Source organism: Embiotoca jacksoni, unplaced genomic scaffold (genome assembly GCF_022577435.1).
Source record: "Embiotoca jacksoni isolate LCO1_2020_lvr unplaced genomic scaffold, fEmbJac1.0.p SCAF_86, whole genome shotgun sequence".
NCBI lineage: Eukaryota > Metazoa > Chordata > Actinopteri > Embiotocidae > Embiotoca > Embiotoca jacksoni.
This window is the reverse complement of record NW_027185443.1, coordinates 383,516-402,293: the sequence shown is the minus strand read 5'-3', so window position 1 is coordinate 402,293 and position 18,778 is coordinate 383,516. Positions and strand designations below refer to the sequence as shown.

At 45.3% G+C, this 18,778-nt stretch overlaps 1 protein-coding gene across 1 annotated transcript in view; it reads right to left on the bottom strand.

Annotated features, from left to right (window-relative positions):
* The window catches only part of LOC138192449 (uncharacterized), a 33,716-nt gene extending 15,245 nt beyond the window's left edge, over positions 1-18,471 (bottom strand). Inside the window, exons 1-3 of the mRNA XM_069139846.1 lie at positions 18,448-18,471; positions 8,686-8,751; positions 2,095-2,263 (exon numbers count right to left, since the gene is read on the bottom strand). Coding sequence (XP_068995947.1) covers positions 2,095-2,209 — 115 coding nt within the window. The 5' untranslated portion in view covers positions 2,210-2,263; positions 8,686-8,751; positions 18,448-18,471. The remainder of the gene's footprint in view (positions 1-2,094; positions 2,264-8,685; positions 8,752-18,447) is intronic.
* Between the last annotated feature and the right edge of the window lie 307 nt (positions 18,472-18,778).

Here is an 18,778-nt window from a genome sequence, read left to right as displayed (position 1 = left end):
TTTGGAGGACACCAGCAGAGGTGGGTTGATTATTTAAGATGAATAACGATCATCATCACTGCAGGATGTCTCTGACAATGAGACTCACTCTCTGTGTGCTTCTGACCACGCTATTAAAAAACAAAGTCTACCCACAATGAGAGACGACAAGTTTCTCCATGTTTTGACACGCGAGTTGTTTATGAAAGCTGAAAAAGAAAAGAAGCTCAATAGATCGGTTGATTTTAACATTAAGAAAAACTGAACAGTCCACAATACACCACAAAAAGCTTAAAACTTCCCCTGCGATAACGCAGATATATAAGAAATCACAACTTTTCTCCACCTGTTTAAAGTTTGAATGACGTTTCCAACCCAAAAGATGACAGAGACAGAAAGAAGCTCGGTGATCTGTAATAATTTTTTTTTTTTAAAAGATTAAACTAAAAATGAATCAATCTTTCCTCCAGTTACGCTCACTGAGATGGAGGAGCTTCACAATACGAAAACTATATTAGTTTGTTAGTAGACGTTTTTCTTTTTGAATTCAATCATCTTGGAGACAAAAGCCTCAATAAAGCTCAATTTTTTTTCACAGAAGCCTATTAACGCTGTATAAAGTAGAAGATTTGATTAAACTGGAAGAAAACAGAAGACTTTTTATGTATTTTAAATATCAGTTGGATGTAAAACCTGATTGGACATCCAAAGAAAAGGACTGGACTGCTTTCATGACATCTAAGTGGTCATTGATTTTCTGCAACTCAATTCTTCTCATCAAGGAACTCTCTGTCAATGTTTATTTATTAATTATCAAGTCGATAAAATGTCTATAAAAATGAGGGAAAAATGAGCTTTGGAGATGTCTTACAGTTACGAATGTTTTCACCAAACGTGAAAATCTGACAAAATCCGCCGATTATTTGCATTTGAAAAGCTGAAACTGTGGATTTCTTCGGGGCATTTGTTTTCTGAACAAATCACAACGATCACAAATCAGCGTCACATTTAATGAACAGTTTCTTCTTCTTCCTCCCATCATCTCCCTTTCTCCTCTACATTTCCTTTCACCACTCTAAGATTCTCTTCCACAACTTTCAAATCCACCCAGCGACGCCCATTTCCTCCCTCTCCTCCTATTTTTTTTTTTTTTTTGTTGACCACTGTGTGTGTGTGTGTGTGTGTGTGTGTGTGTGTGTGTGTGTGTGTGTGTGTGTGTGTGTGTGTGGTAGTAGTAGTAGTGGTGGTGGTGTTGGGGTGGAGGGTGTCAGACAATCTGCTCTTGTTTCCTGGGGATCCGCCACCAAGAGGAGTCAGCACGGGGGGATAAAGAGAGCGCTGGAGAGCACATTTCTGCACTGCCTCCTCTTTACAAAGCCCCGCCATTCCCATCTGTTGTACACACACGCACGCACACACACACACACAGTGTACATGAGGTGGTGTGTGTGTGCTGATGTGCATGTGAATGACATGTGTCAGAGCGCACAGCCGTGGCGTTGGGCGCAGCACGTTTTCTTCAGGGAGGAGGGTGAAGGACGATTGTGAGGGAGCCGAACACCATATGGTAGAATAATTAGTATTAGACCCCAGAGCTGAGAAATGACCCCCCCCCCCTCTCTCCAACCCCTCCTCTCCTACACACACACACACACACACACACACACACACACACACACACACACACACACGCTGAAAGCAGTGCCCTGCTGTGGAGCCGAGGTGTGCGCCGGTGAGAAATGCCTTCACATCAGAGGCCGGGGCTCTGAAAGGAGCAGCGGTTCTCCCTCCACCCTCCCCTCCGCCGGCACCGGGGCCTTTCACTCCCTCCTCATGACCACCAGGAGGGCGGCGCTGTGGGCTACTTCCTCGCCACAGAGGAGAGGCGAGATTTGAACATAACCAAACACAAGCAGCAGAGAGAGATTAAGAGCCGACGACAAGCCCGGTGGCCTCCGGGTGCTCAGGAGAGGAAGAAAAAGGAGAGAGAGAGAGTTGTGAATGAGCCAAGCTGTGAGGTTGAAGGAGTCGCCCCCCCCCCCGGTGAGGCTGCAATGGTGTGAAAGCAGCAGGTGTTTTTGTTATTATTATTATTATATTATTGATCAGACTCACCCTCCAGCGTTCGGGTCTGTGGGGCAGCGACACTGTGAGGTTTCTGCAGCTTCCCCTCAGACGGTGGCTGCAGTCTGGACCTGGAGGTCAGGAAGTCCTCAGGACGAGCTCTCATGTGAGACAGGAAGCGAGGACACACAGAGGGACAAGGATGCGGACGGTCGTGGACCTGCAAGAGAAAACGAATGGGAATATTTTTAGATATGGTGCAAGACAGAGCCGGAGAGACAAACTATTTTTTATTATAATAAATGATGTCTTATTATCAAACGTTCTTCTTCCTTTTTCAATTAATAAAAACTGATCCAAGTAAAAGTACCTAAAGAAAAAATATATAAAAATAATGATAAAAAAATTAATTAAATCTGGTCAAATAAGATTAAAAAAAAATTCCTTAAAAATTCAAGTAAGAAAAAAAACCAGATTAATAAAAAATAATAAAAAATCCAAAAATTACTCAGAAAAATTCCACAATTACAATTCATGTTATTTATATAAAACTGACAATTAGAAAATGCAAAAAAGAATATAAGATTAATAAAAAAATTAACAATAAAAAATAGACTTGATTTAAAAACAAATATACAAACATTTGAATAAATTATGAGAATTTTCCTCTGACTTAACCTGCTGCATTAAAATAAATGTAATATTTTCTCAAATCAAATGTTCTCTAATAAATCAAGACATAAAATAAAGAGCTAAAGATAAAAAATAAATGTGATTGAAAATAATCTTAATTAGATTGTATCCATGTTGTTGAATGTAGCGTTCAATTAATGTAAACAGCAAACAAAGTAAAAAAAGATTAAAGTTACAGCTGCAACTGAAATGCATCATATAAGCTCCTCAATATGCAAAATAAAAGTCCCACTGAGAAACGTTTCCTCTGCATCTTCCTACAAAATAAAAGGCAGAGAGAAACCCTGCGGTGCTGAATGAGGAGGAGAATTCAAATGATGCATGGTGCCACCGCTGCCCCCTTGTGTCGAGAAACGAGATCGGCGCACAGCTCAGCGGCTTTCTCCTCCAAACACCCCTGAACCTGACAGGAGAGGAGGCAGAAAATGACCTCGAGGGTGATCAAACTCTTTGGCGTACACATGCAGGGAGACACGGGAGATAAAAGCTGGTCAATATTGAAAATGTGGAGTCTGAGTGCAGCACGCCGACCAGTGAAGAGCAGCCTCGGGGACTCATCGAGTCACTCTGTGGCCTTCAGAGAGCAAACAGTCGTAATAAACGGCCCGTGTCAGCAGGGCTTTTTATTTACCTTGGATTTAAGCTTCATTTAAAACAAAGTTCAGCTCCTCAGTCCCTTTTTTATCGCACTATATAAAGACAAGCAGACAAAAAAAACGCAGAGGTACAACATCTGTGTGAGTACAATGCTGCAGACAGAGGGTGAGGAAAGGGGGGAGGAGTGGGGGGGGGGGGGGTGACTGTCTGTGACTCACACAGGGAGGATCAGCTTTTAAATCCCCTGCACCACCTCCACTGAGTCCGCTCCTCTCAGATGTGGAGGCTTTAAAGATTTGCATTCTTGTGATGTAAAGAGGGTAGAAAACGCTCCTCTTCCTCCCCTGCGGCCTCCTTCGTCACTCGGGCCCGTCAGAGGAAAAAAAAACACACACCGGGGGGACTCGAGGAGGTGCTTTTTGTGAAAGCTCGACCGTCATCACACACAGGTGACCTTCAGTGGGAGCAGGCCCGGGCACGACCGTCTGCTCCGTTAAAAAAACAAACCAAAAAAAAAAACACGCATGAAGCTGTTTTCAATGCATCCAAACACGCGAACACGGTCACGCATGCAGGACGCAGCTTCACACACACACACACACACGCACACACACACACACACACACTCACGTCTCTGGAGGAGAAAAGAGGAGTTCACGCAACATCAATGCTGCATCCTTCTCTACTTCCTGCTTTTTCTTTAACTGAATGATGTCACAGCCAAAACTTCACCGTGAAACTCTAATTTTATTCTGTTTTAGTTGATGTTTTTTTTTTTTTCTTTTTTTTTTTTTCTATTTTTGGGTGTTTTTAACATCATTTTGATAAATTTCTGCCTCATGTAAAGCACTTTGAATTTCCTCTGCATTTGAAAGGTGCAAAAAAACAACTTATCTTTACACATCTGGATCAAAATCACCACAGGAGCCATAATGTATAATTTTTTTTATCTTTCAACGAGGATAATTGGATGATTTGTAATGAAAAAAAAAAATCACTAAAACAGATGCTTGTTTTTGTGTTACATGGAAAATGAGGTAAGTTTGACTCCTTATAATTCATTAACATTTTGCCAATTAGTTATAGTTACTGATGCCAGAAACAGATTCATGTGAAAGGATGTTTCTGCTTGTGTGTGGAGAGTCAAGGTTCATTCTTGACCTCGTCAAAATCACGTCACCACCCGGCTGTTCTCATCCGCACGGCGTCAAATACTGACGCTTTGTTAAAGTGTCACAGAAAAACCGATAAGGAGACTGAAGTTCAAGCCCGTGAGGGAGCAAAAGTCTTCTTTTGAACTTAGCATCCATCCATGCGTCATGTATACCCGCTTTTTTCTGAACAGAGTCACAGCGGGGGCCAAACTTTATAGAATTGATGTCCCATGTTTCTTTGACTCAAAAACTCATTAAAAAAACCCACCTCAATGCAGAAAATGTATAAATGTATGCGTCTGTCAGCCAAAGCTGGATTAACCAATCAGTGCAAATGGGGAAATGACCCAGGATCTCTGCATCAACAACTAAGGTGGGGTCCTCCATTACTAGCTAATGATCTGCCTCGAGGAGGGGCCCTGTGACAGTTTTAAGACTTTCATTATTTTGGTTTATATTGTCCCTTATCTTCCCAATTAACGTCATGTTTCATGAGATTATCACAAACTGAGACGTATGAAGTTCTGGTTTAACTCAGGGGGGTCTGGATGCAGGATTTAAGATGAACTTGGACGCGGAGGAGGAGGGCCAACCAAAGTTTCTTGCGCGGTTTAACGGTCGCATGCGGTCTGTTGACAACGCTGCTTCCATCCAGCATTCAACAGGGAGCCAAGAATAAAGTTTTATTATCCAGAATTACCATTAAAACTGACAGTCTGTCGGTGGGAAACGGATTAAAGTCTCCTGTGACATGTCACAGAGGGAGGCACGTCCGGCAGTGACAGTAGGTAGGACTGTACGTTTTCTGGCAGACACCCGCGTAACACTGGCGTGGGCTCCTCCGGGGGGTGGTGGGGGGGGTTGGGGGCGCGGGGAGAGGGGAGGGGGTCCCGCAGGCCCCCAGGAAACGGGCTGACCTCCTGGCGTCAGGCAAAACCCACACGCTGTCCTCACACAGCCAGAGCCGGCTAATGTCATTACGGGCCTGTTTGTGGTCAACAGCTCCCTGATGGAGACGTACAAGGAGCGCTGCTGCATGAATGTAGGAAGTCTATTAGTTAGTCAGTCAGAGTCCCAGATGGCCTGCAGAGGACGGCCTTTGCGTGTGCTCCTTAAAACACACACACACACACACACACACACACACACACACACACACACACACACACACACACACACACACACTTAATTACAGTGGCTCAGAGTGAACCCTCTGACAGCCGGGCGGCTGCGAGCGGAGACAGAAGTGTGTCTATGTCCCAGCGTCTGCAGGGACAGAGAATTCTTCACAGAGCTGATGCACAAGAAAGCCAGGCTTAGGCCCTAACAAGGTTAAACCCCATGAAAAAGAGTGACTTTTTAAATCATGGAGATTTGTGTTTCTGCGGGGCGTAATTAGCTTTGCTGTGGGGGAGGAGGAGGGGGGCAGTTGGGATGGTGGCGAGGTGGGGAGGGGGGGCACGATGACAACGACAGTGGGGCGCTTTGTGGAGTCCGGCAGATTCAGGGGAGTAAATCTGATTATCAGCTCGTGTCAGAAGCCAGGCTCAGATGCAGCTTAACCATTCAGAGCAACTTTCTACTTTTTCGACGGTTAGACAATGACCCCGCTTTTACGGGGGCCCACGCAGCCCCACGGGGGGCCTACGAAGGTCCCTGAAGAAGCACGACCAAACCGAAGGTACCGGAGAAGTTTGGGTTCGTTCACATTGAGGAACGAACCAGTCTGAATCTGAAGACAGGTGAGCGGCCGTCTGCTTTTGCTGCCAGTCAATCAAATGTGATCAAACAACTTCAGAATTTGAGTGTTAAATTATTAATAACTGCTAATTGAAAAAAAAAAGTTAATGGATCTGAATTTTCAGTGCTTTTAAGCCTGTCTATTTATGACATAATCCCCTGATTGTAATAATTTGAGCTGACGACGACCATTTTGCATAACTGTTGGAATCGTTTTCACTCATTTATATAAAAACAGCTGGATGAAACTGACAGAAATTGTCATATTTATAGTATATTTTATTTTTAAGCTCGGCAATTGGATGTTTCTCGGCCCAAATGCACCCTGGGAGTCAAAGCACCTCGAAGTCTTTATGTACGCAGGATCGAAGCTTTGACTTTTTAAAATCAAAGATCCACAGATTTTCTTAGCAGTTCTTAATCATTGGTGCTGATTATTTAATCAGAAGTTTCATGATGAATTACGCCATAAAAGTGCAACATTTCTATCGGGGGGGAAAAAAATAATTCAACTTCAAGAACCAGATGTGCTAAAAACAGCTGCTCAGGTTTTCAGATTCATAACAAAAGTGAAAGGTGGATTTTCGCCACTCACTGTCGCAATTTAACAAAACATCTAAATATATAAACTGGCCTCTAAAAAGAAACAGAAATCAGTGTCGAGCCGCTTATGTTAAAAATCCCCCTCATATATTCAGGTTTAAATTGGAGCCTTGTTTGGGCACCTGTGCATTCTGCCCTGCGTCGTCCCGGGCGACGGTACGGGCGCTGCATAAAGCCGCTGGGTCAACAGCCTCTCGTCGGCCTGCCCGTCTGTTTTGGACACCCTCGTTGTAAAAGTTGTGTCGCATGCACGACGGGAGTAGTTTTACCATCACAATGCCTCGGGGGTGGGGGGGTGGGGGGGATTTATTAGATATCGCCCGGAGCGGGAGTAGAAGTGGCGGCGGGCGACGCCGGGGCCCGATGAACTCGCTGAATGACAGAAGTGGCGCAGGCAGTTGAGGATGTAAATGAGGCTGTAAGGACCAGCGGGCCCTCTTTGTATACCGACTTTACTTGTTTGTTTAACCAGAGGCCAAGACAGGAAGCCAGGCCCACACAACTCCGCTGTCCCCATGGCAACCCCACTGTTAATTCTGGCACATCCACTCGCAGACTCCTTTCAGCGGAGGGGAGAGGAGAGGTGGGTGGAGAGAGAGGAAGAAGAGGAGTGTGTGTTTGTGTCTTTTGTGTCGCTTGTTGGAGGAGACGCGAGAATATGACGATCTGAATTTGGAAATCTGGAAATGACAACGTCCCGTCATAAATATAACAGCTGAAGTCATTTATCGAAGGAAATGAATCATGAATTTGCAGGTTTCGTCCTCTTGGATCACTTCTCTTCCATCCGCACAATGAGGATTTGCTGCTTTTCTGTCATTTCTCTTTGAAAACTGATTTTAAACTGCCGATCGGACAAAACAGGCCGTTTAAACACGTCACCTTTCGTCTCTTAGAAACTGTGATGGACAATTTTTGACAAGAGACTGAAATTTCAGATCATAATGAAACCAATCGTTTATATGAAAGGATTTGTTCTTAAGTCATTTGTAAGAGCGATTCAAGAAAACGTTAAAAAAATGTTCTTGTATTCAGAGGTTTTAGATTTAGGACCTGTTGCACGAGACAGTCTGCATCTCTCCATAGTGGGAAAAAAAAAAGATAAGATAACATGAAAATGAAATGAAACCTGATGTAAAAAATATTCTGTGTGTGTGATGTGAGGTTTAGTTTTTCTCATTCCAACGCTGCACATGTCGGTACATAAACATTCACGTCACATGGGGCCTGGTGCAAATAGGAGACATAAAAACAACCGCAAAAAACAATAAATAGCACAAAGTACGAGAATGAAATACTGAAAGACCCAGATACTACTATTACTAGGACTACTACTGGTACTACTAATAAAAAAGTTTCAAAAAAATATCTAAAAGAAAAGTACTGAAGTATGAAACTGTCTAGAAACAAAAAATGATGATTTTTCTGACAACTGTATAGATATTAACATTTATTATTTTCACCTGCTGATTTCTAAACAGCAGGACTATTTTTCTTCTTTTTTTTTTTACTCCCTTGTCACGTTACTGTGGATGAAACTCGCCCACAAACCATAACTGGTATTCGGGCGTCGTCTCTGCTCGTCTCACGAAGACACGCCCACTCATCAGGTTAAGACGACCAGTTTTGAGCGTGCGGCTGTACGAGGATTTGCCGAATCCAACTTGGAAACACTCAAACACACACACACACACACACACACACACACACACACACACACACACACACACACACACACACACACACACACACACACACACACCTCACAGAAGAAAGGAGAGCTTTGTCCTTCCATAAAGCCTATTGATCAGTTTGTGTTTTACTACGAGGTTAAGACGGTGTTTGTGGCACTCACGGTGTAGTGGCAGCGTCCTCTGTCCCACAGGATGGCCTTGCTGACAAAAGACACGTAAATGGGTCTCTGTGAGAGAAAGAAAAGAAGGCCAGATATAAACGTATTGATTACAGAAAGAAGGCACACGTTCCCGTTTAAAAACAGATCTATCAGGTTTTTGAGATTGCTCAATTAAAAGAGTGGAGTTGTTTTCAGCGGCTCAATCTCCTGCTCCGCGGGCCCTCAAAGCTGACGACAATGACTGAAGGCTGGCAAAACAAACATAAAGCCACACAATCAGAGGGCCCTCTGGAGACATTTAAACCCCCGCCAGTGCATTAATAACCCATCTGTCTTAATTATTGAAGCTGCTGCTGCAGCGGTTTGACTTCCCGCAGAAGCTGAGGACTCAACGATGAAGTCCGCTCTCCCACTCAGCCGCTTCCGAAACATCTGCTCCTCATTCTCTTTGAAACACACGCCGCTTCCTCCGGACAGTACGGCGGCCTTATGGATTTTTTTGTAGGGTGCGTCGTTTTTTTTGTTTTGTTGTTGTTGACCTGTGGTAGCAGGGAGGCTACGGTGTTAACTCATCAATCACCAGCCGGCTCATCCATCTCCCTTGGCAGCTCCCAGAAGCACCGAGTCAGCCCCAGAGTCGGTCCACTCCGGGGATCCAGAGAACAGATCCTCCAGGGTCTCACCCCTTCATTCACGGGGCTGTAACCCCCAGACCGGAGTGGGTGACGAAGGGACGAGAGGGGGGCGAGCAGGGCGGCAAGACAATGGAGCTTGATGTGTGTCCCTCCTTTCTTTTTTTTTTTTTTTCTCTTTGGAGTGCACTGATGTGGAGCTCCAGCTTGTGCCAGACTAACAAACCCCCTTCAGTGCCACTACCAGAGGCTGGAGGGCCGCGGCAGGTCTGGCTATCTCACCGCCTTTGTCTAGTGGCTTCATTTAGCCCCCCGGTACCTGTTTGTATTTAACAAAGCACACCATGTATGATTAAACACATTATGCCAGGAAATACCTTCCAAGCTCTCCGTCATTAATAGAAGCCTTAATTGCAGCCGAATAATGAACCGACGGTGAGGCGGGGAGGCGGCGGTGGCGGCGGCGGGGTGTGGGGGGGGCACACAACCAGTCTCCAAGTGATGGGTACTTCTGGCCCACTGACCTTGTTGTCACTAATTATGCTGAATGAGAAATCAAGTACATTTTCAGACAGCCGAGGGTGGAGTGGCTGGGGTGGGGGTGGAGAGAGAGGTCGGCCTGCGGGATAAAACGTAGAGAAATTAAATGAAGTGAAACACAAGACAAAAGAAGAAAAGGGGGCAACATTCAAATGACGGGAAAAAAAAATGTACGACGAGGCCGCCGGCCCGTCCGGAGGCTGGGAAGCAAAACACTCATTAAAGTGGAAATTACATGTGTTTATTCTTATTTCTACTGTTTTATTTTCACTATTAGGGACTGCATCTCTGCAGTCTCAGTTTTTGTAAAAAAATATCCTCAATTGACTTCTGGTTACGACCAACCTGGCATATAACTAAGGAGCAAAATTACCTAGTTACATGTTGTAGGGCTACAGGTTTTTGGAAAAAATAATTCCCAGTCACGACAGCTCATCCGACGTGTGTTTATCTCCCGTGTTAGCAGGCCGTGATGTTAACAGTTCAAGTTAACATTAACGTCTCTGTTCTGCTTTCATGAACGCTGAAACTGGGAGCTTCATCGTCTTTCTCAGACGTATTATTAGATTCAAGGAAAAAAGCTCTAAAATGGCCATTTTAATCATTCCACGACAACTTGTGAACTCAGAGATATCAGAGAATTCAGAGATCATAAACACCACAAGAGGACGCCCTCGGTAAAGACGCCATTTGAATTCAGTATCTCAAGTGAGCTGTGTGGTATTTGACAATCTGACCACAACATTTATTTAGTAGCTTATTTAGTCAGCTTTGTATCTTCCAAAGAAAAGTTTCACATTTTGTAAGTTGTTTTTTTTCTCGTAACAAAGATGTTAACATCTCCAATTAAAATTCCTGGACACCAATTCCCAATGTCAAAAATTATTCTTTTTTTTTTTTTCTTTTCAATTTCAACTTTTCAATTAATATATAGATAAAAAAAATTCTTAAGATGTTCCAAACTTAACATCAACAACTTGCAACAACAGTTCCCATCTACCTCCAGGAATTAACTATCAAATCTCAACAGTTGGTTAAAATTCATGTAGGAATTTATGACAATAAAGAATACAATAAGCATCCAAATTATATTTACATGTAAAACCAAGGCCCCCCCCACCCCACCAACAAAGCTAGCCACTCTATTAGCTTGAACCGAATTGCATTAATCAGTGGCCTTGCTCTGCCTTTGATGTCATCGTTTGACCCATCATCACAAATACAACACATAATCCCATTGAGGGTTTGTCTCAAGTGATTGCTGCTCCTCTTTCCCTTGCTCAGTTCAGATGATGAGATTAGGGAGATTCCTGGCAGATGGGATTTCCACTGTCGACAGCAACTATCACTCCCCCCCCCCCCCCCCCCCCCCACACACACACACACACTTTTTTTTTTTTTTTTTTTCCCCGACGCAAACTCCACCTCGACACACTTCCTGTCAGATCCGCTGAGTGCAGCACGGCGTGGGCTGGCAAGTGGACAGGAAGCGCTGTGCTGTCGCTCTGAGCCGGCAGGGGGGAAATATGGTCAAATATGGTCAAGTCTTATCAATAATGAGTTGGTGGAAGGGGCGAGATCAAATTACCAATTTAGAAGTAATCACCAAAGTGGTGGCTGGTCATTGCTTTATCCCCTCGCTCCCACTCTGCTTTGTCCTCTTCTCTGGGCGATTCCTGCCGCCATCTGTCCGTCTTTCTCAGGGGAGCCCTTCCTTCTCTCCCCGAGCTACACGCTGGATGTTTTATTAATTCTGTTTCACCTGATTACACCCTGTCTGCGAGTCGGTGCGCATAAATAGGCATTTAATCAACGTTTGATTACGAAAGCGGCGATCGACGTTGGAGCGCAGAGCTTGCGTCCCGGTGAGGTCGGCACCAAGGACACACGTCGGGCACACGAATCCAGGCAGCATGCAGACGTGAACCAGCCGTCACTGAGGTGGCGGCTCACTTGTAAACCCACATATAACACTGTAATGCATGTGTAGGATTTCACTCTCAGAGGCCTTATTCGCAGTGCAATTAGAGTTTTAAACAGTCACGTAGGAGCCTTTCAAAGTTGTGAATTATTTTCCCCCAAAACCTAAGATTGCAATCAAAGTTTAAACGTATTGATTGTAAATATTCAGTCTTTTAACTACTAAGAAATTACATTTTCTTATATTTATATCCGTATGCCAATAGATTCTTAATAAAGACTGAACTGGAATTTAGTGTTGTTTAATTCGCATCCTTGATGTTGTGCTAACCCAGAATCCCCTTTCAAATAAGGGATTGCAAACCACAATTGGTTTTGCTTGGTTAAATTAAGGTCAAACCTGATAAATGTAAGCGCAATTTTTACTCTCTTTGAGTTCTGATTTTGGTCTCCGCCATCTCCTGAAGGAAATATCTGTCACTTTGGCCGCTCAACGCTCTGATACGTGTGACGAGACGAGAGACTGGGCAAAACAAAAACAGCGAAGTTGTGGGTCGGATAGCTAAACGACGAGAAGAAACTCACTCCAACGCTCCATAAAGCTGAGGTACGACTGCCTGTAACTTCAACATCACTACACGTGACTCTTTTCACATTTTTACTTTATCTCTTGAGATCACGAAGACGAACCCGGCAACCGGACTCGTCTCTAAACCAACTAACACTGAGACAAAAGAGCTACACGGTCTCCGAAGCGCCGACCAAAACCTTAAAAGCACACCGCAGGAACTCCACAATGCAGCACAACACAAAACGGATGAGGAGATCCAGTTCAGAAAACAATCGAGCTAACGGCTGAGCTATCAATGCAAACAAAAGGCTGAGGGGGTGACCACCTCAGCATGGCTTTGGCCAGGTTAGAGCCGGAGAGGAGCGGGGTGGAGAGCGAGAGAAAGCCCGGGGGGTCAGCTATAATGAGCCATGAATGTGAGCATCCGACCAATCCCGTTTAATGGGGTTCATCCCTGGAAAGGTTTCTGTCCCCGCCTTACACCGGTGTTTTCTGTGTCTTCACGTTGGGGTCCGGGTCAGGGGGCTGCAAGGACTCTGTGACCCTGAAATGAGATCTGGGAGTCAGTGGGGACCCCCCCCTCCCTCCCCCCCCCCCCGCTGATAAGACAGAGCTCCTTTTATGCTTTAATCTGCGAGCAAGGAGGATCAATATGGCGACTGTTGGTGCTGGGATTGTGTGCAGGAGTAAGAGCTCCGGCCATTTTAGACATCTCACAGGGGAAAGGGTGGGGGGGGGGGGGGGGGGGGGGGGGGTGGAGTTGGCGCACCCTGACAAAAGCACAGTCCCGCTGCCACCACTGTGTCACAATGGGCTGTGGGACACTGGCACACCAGCAGCTAACCTACTTAACATTCATTAGTGTCAGAGAGGTGGACAGATGCGCCGGGGTCTTACGGATCTTCTTCTCTCATGTTCCCTACATGGGGCTCATTCAGCAGCGCCTCCATGTGTCTTTCATTTGGGATACTGGGAGGAGGAGGAGGCGGCGGCAGGCCACTCAGCTGCGTTGATTTGAGGAAAGAAGCTGGGTGGGCACGGACGGACTCACCCTGTGCGCGCAGCCGTCGGACGGCCAGGTGCTGGTGCTGACGGGGGTGTCCGGGTCGAGCCGGGGAGCCTCCGAGGACGCTTGAAATCCTGATTTCGGGAAGGTCCGTTTCCCCAGCGAGGGCCCCGGACCTCCTCTTCTCTGGACAGCCGACATGTCTTGAGGAGATCTAGTCTTACGCTTTACTCATTTTTCTCTCTCTCAAAACTATGAACATTTCACCATTAAAGTAGCCTACAAATGTCTCGGGACAAGTTTTAGACACACCTCGCGGTTGTAGTTGAAGAAGGGGCCGAGCGATTCCTCTCTGTGGGAGGTTAAAAGAAAAACACAGCCTGTTTAGATAGCTTAAAGGCTGTTAATAATTACCATCCAGCTAAACTAGTGTGACTCTCTCAGGCATGTTTCCTTGGTGAAAAAAAAAGAAAAGAAAAGAAAAGCACATCAAGTTTTGGGCACAATATGTATCTCCCCTCCCCCTTTTGAGTTTGCAACAATTTTTTTTTAGGCGAATAATGAACATCGACTCAGAAACGAGGGCCACAATAAACCACAGCTTTCAATTAAGAAGTGAACAGCACTGAAGCCCCACACAGTGACGGAGGCCAGAGCAGAAACCAGCACCAGCTGGACGGAGAGAGAGAGACGGCTTTTCCAGTCCCGAGTCCAGACACAACATGGATCAGGTTCTGGGCCGCTACACAGCAGCATAAATCTGCTGCCTTTAATTACATTACAGGGCATATAGTGGCAAGCTCTGTGGAAACAATGGACCCTATCAATTCCACAAATCAGAGTTCACCCCTGTGTCTGTGTGTGTGTGTGTGTGTGTGTGTGTGTGTGTGTGTGTGTGTGTGTGTGTGTGTGTGTGTGTGTGTGTGTGTGTGTGTGTGTGTGAACAGCCCTCTATCTGTATCTGCAATCAAAGCTCATTATTTAGAGTGTGTCTTGGGCATGAGGCTCTCCATCTTCAGGTTTTTTAGTCCAAGAAAATCCCACTAAATTATGTTCTTGGTGGAATATTAACAAGGGGAAGTGGACTCGTGAGTGTTTTCCATGGTGACCAGACCAAACACTTACAGTGGTGACGCAATCAGCCGCCCATTTCCCACCTCTGCTAAAAGAAAAATCTTTTACACTTGATGTAGTATTTCATTTGTCCTGTGAAGAATGATGCTTTTTTTTCTTTTCTTTTCTTTTTTTTTTAAAATGCCTTAAAAGTGACAAAGACGTTTAGCAGTGAGAATGAACCGTCTGGAAACATGTGACATGTACTAAAGCTTCTCGGGGACCATCTGAGATCAAGACCTCTCTCCTTTGCGTCTCCCTTCATAAAGCACACTCTGCCTGAGATCGCTCTCTGTTCAGCCCAGTGGGGGGGGGGGGGGGGGGGGGGGGGGGGGGGGGGGCCTGCAGTGCACTTTGGGTAATCCAGATGCCACAATGCCAGTTGCTAAGACACTGCCGGGATATGCATTGTGCGAGGGGGAAGTTTGGAAATTGCAGTATTTTTGTGGCTACTTCTTAGGAGGAGAAATTGCATTGAATACGAAGCACGAAGAAAACAGGACGTCTCGGAGATCTTCTACTACGAACTACGTTCTGCTGTTTCATCTGTTTTCTCTTAGTTTGATTTCACAAAGGGTTCGTGCTCAGACCTTAATTTCACATCTCCGCCCACCGGTCTCACCTGCTCAGACTTCACCAGTGCAAGATGGACTTATTTATAAAGAGCAAGTGGTTAAAAAGCAGCAATATTATTCATTCTGGCCACCTGGCGAATGTCCATTATTCAACCTCTCGTAGCTCTTCCGATAGATAAATCCTGCTAAATGTAATTTCATTCACTCGCTGGATTTCCTGCCATTTGTTGCCGAGCGGACGGTGAAAAGATGCTTGCTGTAGCAAAAAAAAAAAAAAAAAAAAAAACATGCTATAAGTGCGAAAACGGCAAATGTAAAGAAGGCCGGAAAACCAAAACAATAAGCTGAAAGATGATAAAATTGCAGATTCGGGTACTTATGTCCAGCGTTTCGTCACATGGAAGTAATCATGTTATCTATTGTTAATAAAAAATAAAATTAAAAAAAAGATACTGATTACAGGTGCTCTAGTCTTCAATCTTTTATCCATATTAGACTTAGAGGGAAAAACTTTTTATCACTTGATAGCTACATAAAAGTTAGCATTTTAAAATTAGTTATGGGACCAACTCTCACATTCAAATACCTTTTCTCTCCATTCAGAAAATATTTACGCCCCACTTTTGTGATAATTAAACAGCTAATATAACAGGTAGGTACAGCTGAGGGGAAAACGGATTAACCATTTCATTAACTCTGACTCATTTACAAGTAAACGTTCCAATGGAAACTCCATTTTAAAAAGTATCGTAAGATTACCATTTTTCTATTCCATTCTTTCTCTCTATTAGATGAGCAAATATTAAAATCTACTTTGACGTTGCGGATTTGCAAATACATACAAAACGCAACAACAAATAAACATATACATCGGCACACAAAAGCTGACAAAGCCTCTCACAAAACACATGAAAATACCATTACAAGGGCTTTCATGCTGTTCTGAGGAGAGCAGGCCGGCCCACTGCGTGCTGCCCTTTGTCGGCGGCGGGACCCAGAATCAAAGCGCGGTGACCTGCACCGGCTGCGGCCAGCAGGCCTGCGGGGAGCCCCGCACTGACTCCACACCCCGGTTGCCATGCCACGCTGGGATCCTCTGCTCCCCCCCCCTCCACCTCTCCCCTCCTCCCTCCCGACCCCCCGGTCGGCTCCGTTATTTCCTCATCTCATCAATCTGTCAGATAAGGCCTTTGACACGTCGCACAATATGGTCCCAGTATTTTTTTTTTCAATTCATGCCCTCTCTTTCAATATGGTTGCAGCGTTTTGGAGATTAGTCAGCCTACACGAGGTCCCCCCCCCCCCCCCCCCCCGGTGCCTCTGGACCAGGCCTCAGGGGTGCTGGGTGAGTCAGCAGCAGACTTATCATTGCTGGTAGCTGTGAGGCCTGAAGAGCAGCCAGACGTGTCATGTTATTAAACAGAATGCAAACATTTTTTGGGATCTTTTTCTAAGGTGACTTAATTCAATGACATGGATTTTTTTTTTCTTCTTTTGGACAGTTTGTAAGGCTTTATGACAGCACAACAACAGAATCAGCCACAACCCAGCAAACATCGGGAACTGAGTTCTTAAGTCAAGTCTTTTTGCTCTTTTCGTATCTCTAAGTTAAAGGCGGCCTGAAGCTACACTAGTAGCTCACTAACTTTGTCTGCCCGCCACTTAGTTTTTAGAACTTTGCGTATAAAATTTCACAGCGTTTACTGCTATAGCAAAGAACAAATTTTACTTGTATTTTTGCTCTTCTGGTATCTCAAAGTCAAATGCTGCTAAATGCTACACTAGTTTCACTATCGTTCGCCTACAAACTTCTTGGAAATTTTGCTCTTTGAGGTGCTTTTTGAGATTTGGAGAATTTTTCTAGACGGTAATGTCACTTCTGAAAAATGTTACACTCCTGAGCTGCTCGTGACCTCGAACCAGCTTCAAACCTGCTTCCCTTCAAACCTGCTTTCTTCACTGTAACGTGAATCCAAACTTCAGCGTATCCTGTATTTTGCTACAAATCTGATGCGGAAAAACATTTAAAAATAAAAGTTGGTCACCTGTGCATTTGATTAACAGTTTCCATGAAGCGAGGGAGTTGGGGGTGGTCTGTTCTCACTCGAGGACAGACCATTCAGTTTATGTTCAAGTAAGGGATGAAAGGAAGACTCCAAACTATGCATGTCGCCTATTCACGGGTGACGCTCTTTAAATGAGAAAAAAAGACAGCAAAAAAAAAAAAAAAAAAAACAGTTGGAAAAGGGTGGAGGGGTGGAGCGCTGCATAAATTTTACATACACAAGGCAGCAGACAAAGTGATTGTTGCTTCCCTCAAACTTTTTTTTTTTTTTTTTTTTTTCCCCCTCCAGAAAACACTTTCCTTGCTGAATAGGCACCTATTAGTGACTCTATTATGGGCACAGGGCTCTTGAATGGCTCCTCACTGTGTGTCTTTATCATAGTCAGGCCCGTGAATACAGGCGCCCCCTCCTCCCGCAGCCCAACCAAGCTCCTTACAGCCTGTATTGATAGGTGCTGATGATGATGGGTGAGTCCGGGGTGGGCCGCCACTCCCCCCCCCTCCTCTCCCCCACTGTGTGCTCCAGGTGTGCTGGGTTAAGCGAAGCGCTCTGCGCGCACACTTTTTTTTTTTTTTTTTCCTTTTACCACTTGTTCCAATAAAAAAAAGATTTAAAGAAAATGGATGCAGTGTTTTACATGCATTAGCTGATCTCCATAATGCCATCCCCCCCCCCCCCACCGCCAAACCCCCACCCCACCGCTGCTGCACCCCAAAACAAGTCAGGCCTCCGGCGAATCGCTGCACACCGCCCTCAGAGCCCGGTATTGTTGCTGGATTATTCAGGAGTTAGCTGAAAGAAAGAGGCAGGGGAGAGTGGGGGTGTCTGTACTTTATCTCCAGGGGAGACAGGGGGCTAAAGAAGGAGCTTCTTTTTAGAGGAGTGAGTTACTGCGGGCGAAAAGCCCCGAAAACACCTGCAGAAGAAGAAGACAAGCGAAGGGGAGGCCGAAAGCGAGCAAAAAAAACCCCCAAAAAACCCTGATTGTTTATCTTGACTTTTTCTCGTCTCCCGTCCGAAATACCGAAAACTCTCCTGAAAGGAAGGAACTTCCATTTATCAACGTCTCTCTAATAACCAGTCACAACACTCTCACCTCGCTCAGTCTGCACACACTCCGTCTATTGACAGACCCATCGGTGTCTTATCTGTTTTCAATGAGCCGTCCAAAAGAAAGCAGAGTGAACAAACATCTGTGTGTGTGTGTGTGTGTGTGTGTGTGTGTGTGTCTTTCAACTTTGAAGTTATGTGTGTGTGTACACGCAGTTGAAGGAGGGAGACAGCGAGAGTTTAGCGAGACTTTATGATGAATATGGAAGCATTGTTCAGCCATGCTTACCTCCACAGGGAACCATCTGCTCCCTGTCAATGCATCACCTGCTCGTCTGAGCCGTCTCCAGGGCAACAAGGGGTGGGGGGGGGGGGATTAGGAGAGGTTATGGCTTTGATGGGAGGGGCCGTCGCCAGGGAGGGAGAGGAGGTAGACCGGAGGAGGAGGAGGAGGAGGAAGAGGGGGCTGATGGGAGAGAGAGAGAGAGGAAGCCAAGCGAATGTCGTCCTCTGCTGGAGGAGAGAGAGATACAGCAGGAGATTCCCTGTGAGCGGACATGTGGTCGAGATACACAACACACAACAACACACACTCTGACAGGAAGTGCTCCCACACTAAA